At 36.2% G+C, this 5,154-nt stretch overlaps 1 protein-coding gene across 1 annotated transcript; it reads right to left on the bottom strand.

The window, feature by feature from the left end:
- Positions 1-1,192: 1,192 nt before the first annotated feature.
- On the bottom strand, positions 1,193-4,349 carry LOC127853579 (zinc finger protein 195-like). Its single transcript, XM_052388233.1, has 3 exons — positions 4,269-4,349; positions 3,697-3,854; positions 1,193-2,498 (listed from the first exon to the last, which is right to left on the bottom strand). Exons 1-3 carry the CDS (start codon positions 4,311-4,313, stop codon positions 2,291-2,293), a joined length of 411 nt encoding a protein of 136 aa, XP_052244193.1. The 5' UTR covers positions 4,314-4,349; the 3' UTR covers positions 1,193-2,290.
- Between the last annotated feature and the right edge of the window lie 805 nt (positions 4,350-5,154).

A 5,154-nucleotide genomic window follows, 5' to 3' on the forward strand; every position in this document is an offset into this window, starting at 1 on the left:
GAAACCACGTGCATTGTTTAACTTTGAAATAGGCTAGCAATGTTTAAAGTTTGAAAAATATTTTTAAGTTACAAATACTTAAATACGAACCATATAAATTTGTTTCAATATATTTTATCATCATATTTGCGCTAACTGATGTTTAAAATAATAAAGCTCAATATGGTATTCAATCTTACAGAGACCATTTCTTTGATCATCGAAAAGGGTGTAAGAAGAAAGGCGGGACCGTTGATATGGACAGAAACTCTATACAAAAAGGCGCCCTTGGTGTTAGGTGGGAAAAAGCTAGAAGAAATGATTCCAAAATGCTGGTTACTTCTAAAATGGGCTTAACAGACGTCATCTAACTTTCATTGTGTTTTGTGTACTATATTAAAACAGCAAAACGATGAATTCGAGTGTAAATAATATAGATTATATACCAGCAACATGTAATGACATATTCATTTAAATGTAAATATATGTACTTATGCGAACATTTACCAACTGAATGTGCATGTGTTTCTCCATATTGTATACGTATCCCATGCGTAAGTGGCGTATGTGGATACGCAACTTATTGTTTAACTTGTTATACGTGTTAATATATGCATATTAAATTTCATAAATGAGGTGGAAGTCTTATGAAATATGCAGTTATTTACAATGGTGTTGAATGGTGAAACGAGTGAAAATTTATATTTGTATCCTTTCTATCACAAAACTGTACATTCATTTTATTTACCACAAACATTTTTTTCTGATTAACAATTTATTATAAAAAAATAATAAAAGACAAAGATCACAGTGCGGATATTTGCAAACATAAAACTGTCAGTCTAAAATGTATACTTATGTTTTCCTGAACACATTATCACAGAACATAAAAATAATAGCACTGAGTGTAAATAGTCATAAATCATCACATTAATGACTTCGCCATATGGAACATCAAGTATGCATTTATATAATACAAAAGCAAACCATCAATCAAATTGTGTTGAAACTTTTGACTAGAATTGTTTATATAATATCTGTATTAATCAGGTTTCTGTATCGTGTGACTCATTTATACTTCAAATGAGCATAACAAATTGTATAAACTATTTTAATTAATCTACAACATCGTTATCGTTAACGCATAAAAAAACATTTACAAACGAAACATGAACTACAGAACAAGGTCTTTATAAATGATTTATCACAAGCACCAATGTATAACAAATACTATGTCACTAGAAAAACAGCAAACAACTCGTAAATGAAGATGAAAAATACCCACGAAATGGCTTCTTTCAAGCAGGTGAAAAACAATGTTGATGCCAAAATTGTGTTCCGAGTACACATTGATCACACACAATGATTAGATTTTAGACGTTGATATTCGAATTTAGTCGCCTAGTTTCATGGAGCATTACTCTGAATAAATGGACATATCGACGGTATCCCCCTTTATAAATACATATATAAAATACAATGATTGTAAGGTATATACCACAAAAAGCAATACTATGTTGATTGAATCGTTAAAAAATATAACAGCTAAAATATTGATTAATCAACACGTCCTCTGTTTGATTAAAACTCACACTTATGGAATCCGATTGCATCACATCAAAGTATATTTACAAGTCCGGTATCTACCGGCTTGGAGGTATTGCCATGTACATTATATTACTATAAGCTACTACAATGTTGCCGCAGTCGCTAAAATATCCCATTGAAAACTATGTATAATTATTGAAATATATATGCTACTAAGTGACTATCAACAAGATATCTACGTTTTAAGCAATAATTTTAATATTTTTTAAAACTGTATAAGCCGAAAATTTGTCCCTATAAAATAGTGTTGCATCCACAAAAATTACGTCTTGTACTTATACAAAGTATGAACAACAGAACTATGAAGTTTCAGTTTGATGCACATAATTGTTTGTTGTTAAGTTCGCATGTACAATGATGCAGGTATCGTGAACAAGGTAAAACAAGAGAATTTACCTAAGTGAGAGGGGACAACTCTGCAATAAATAGCATGACATACACCAAAACGAAGTATTGTATATATTATAAAACTCATTTAAAAAGTTTCATTTTAATACACAACAAACTCCAATATACCACACAAACTGTGTTTGGACGGGTAAAAGGACCATGTATAAAATGTATGTAACTACACATAATCACTTCACGGACAGCACAATACAAATGCATGATTGGCGAACTGTACACTTGGCGTCGCTTAATTACTGCTGTGTACTTTCATGTGACGAGACAGGCTACTTCGATGCCGGAATACTTTGTCACACTACAAGCATTTCAAGTTATGTTCTTCGTTGTGCATATCTATGTGTGCCTTTAAATTGGAATTCTCAGCAAAACGTACGCCACATTTATCACACGCAATTGTCTGCCCATTTTCCCGCCGCATGTGCTTCTGCAGGTCAGCATTTGTAGGAAATGACTTACTGCACTTGGTACACACGAATGCCTCCTCTTCGCCATGTACATGGCATCTACAATTATAATTATCAGTAAATTTTAATAGCGTTTAATTATATAAGAACCTTCTCAATTTTCTTATTTTAGTCAAAATATTTTATAATGGGTCAATAAGTATTAATCATATGGTGTAAAGCCCAAGTCTCACTATTGCCGGTGTAGCACCGCTTAATCCCGGTTTGATAGAGCCGGTCGGCCGGCGACTTCCGGGATGATCGATGGTTATTTTTTAGCGCGGTAACATATTCCCGGTTTACATCCTGGCAGAGTCCCGGTCGGCCCCGGTAGAGCTACGGTTTATCCCGGTGAGTTCCGGTCGTAGCCGGGGGAGTCCCGGTCGTAGTCGGTAGCGTCCCGGTGAAAGCCGGTGGCGTCCCGGCAGAGCTCCGGTGACATGCCGGTGGAGATACGGTGCTGCCCCGGTTGTTCCCGGTGCCGCGCCGGTTGTTCCCGGTACGCCCCGGTGACTCCCGGTTCATGCTGGAGGCAATAACCGTAACTCTGCCGTGATTAACCGGCTACAACCGGGGCTCCACCGGCACGAACCGTAGCTCTACCGGCATTAATTGTTGAAACGTAGCTACACCGGGACTCTGCCGGCATTCATCGGGGCTATACCGGCGTCAGACCGGGACGTTGCCGTAGTTCTGCCGGGGTCAAAAGCATCTCAGATAAACCCCGGTTCGTGCCGGTGGAGCTACGGTGCTGCCCCGGTTGTTCCCGGTGCCGCGCCGGTTGTTTCCGGTACGGCCCGGTGACTCCCGGTTCATCCCGGAGGTATTAAACATTTTAATAGTTTGCCGGTGGAGCCCCGGTTGTACCCGGTTCATCCCGGACATTCCTGGTGGAGCCCCGGTTCATACCGGTAGACCCCGGATCACGCATCGGGGCTCCACCGGCATCGCAAAATGTGTTAGTGAGACTGGGCCTTAAACTATCAGTACTTCAAGCTGTTTATTAAGCCCATGTTGATCCCATTACAAACATAAGCAAGTAAGACTTTTTGCATGTGACATGATACACTAGTTATGAAATACAATAGTTTTGATAGGTTAAGCACCCATCTTTGCTGTGTCGATTTTGTACCTCTTATTTGTAAAATTTCATCAGGGTTAAATAGAAATTAAAAAGAAGAAATTAACAGCATATTTTTGTATTAATTACACTTTCTGACAAACATAATTCAATATATGATTAACACAATTATTGTACCTGTGCCTGTTCAGATTCGCCTTGCTGAAGAACACTTTATCGCAGCATGTATATCCCTTCCCAGTCCCTGTGTGACTAATCTCATGCTGGCGCAGAGACGACTTGCTTTTAAGTACGTTGCCACAATAGCGGCATATATGTGGGTCTGAGCGATCCATCTGAAATATACATTTTATTGCATGCATACATGTGTCAAGAATACAGTGTGTGGTCGTTCGCCTATAACTCGGGTGTGGTCGTTCGCCAATTTCAAAACAAATGTCGTCGGTCGTTCTAAATAATAAAATATTAATATTGAGACTTATATTTGGTCGTATTTGAAATAAATACGCATAATGACAGTAATGAAACCTTCATTTGTAATCGCTTTAACAACAAACACAGGTATTAGTAAAAATGTGTGGTCGTCTACATCGTCAAGTTCGATATTTGTCATTGAATGTTCTCAAAAAGTATTATACCTAAAAATATGAGCAATACATCAATGAAAAGTAGAATTCGCACTGAGTACGGTGCACCAAGGCATTGTAACATGTGTTCTGCTAAAACGGAGAAAACGTAAGAAAACATACCTTCGATTGACGTTTTATCCGAAAAATAGCCGTGGTCGTTCGCATTTGTGGTCATGTGACAGTTTTTGTTCCCGCACATTGGATATAATGATATTATACAAAACTATATCAAACGATACTATTGTTTTAATCCGAGTGTTATTAAATTCATTGAATTGTTAAATACTAATTGTAAGAATGTTATGAAAAACCTAGCTCTTATATTAAATAAGCACTTTCTCATAGAACTGCTATTACTTATAATTAAACATCAGTTCATCATCTTATAGTTATGTAATTGTTACATTGAATGTGCTTCTTTTTTGTCCACTGTGACTTTATATTATGTTTGTAATATATGTATTCATGTTGTGATTATGTACTTATAGTACAAGTCGTAAATAAACTAATGTTCTGTTCTGTTCTGTTCTCTGGAAAAAATGTTGGAAACAACCGTTAGTCAGCAACAACAAGTTTCTTGAAAAAAAGAAAATCGGCGCTAAAATTAATATTTTGATTGTATGACCTAACAAAAAAAGCAGTACAAGAACCTGATGATTGGCAGCGTTATCTCTCGGACCCCTAAATATACAATATACACTAACTATAAACAACATTTCAAAAGGAATATTCAGAAGTATCGTTTACAGGGTCAGAATATTTTTGCAATTTTACTAACTCAGTTATGTTTTGATGTCTCTTTATAATACATAAAATTATAAAATGTGTATCCGCGTGTCCCAACAATTTTTGTAACCATTTATTTCGAATTGTTATTGTTAATTGCGTTATCCCTTTACTTAATAACATCTGCTTTAGAAAGTGCAGTTATAATCAATTCTTTATAATTGCAAGAACGAATCCGATATTAATAAATATTTACATTAAATTACTTTTAAATTCCCAA

This window comes from Dreissena polymorpha, chromosome 12 (genome assembly GCF_020536995.1).
Source record: "Dreissena polymorpha isolate Duluth1 chromosome 12, UMN_Dpol_1.0, whole genome shotgun sequence".
NCBI lineage: Eukaryota > Metazoa > Mollusca > Bivalvia > Myida > Dreissenidae > Dreissena > Dreissena polymorpha.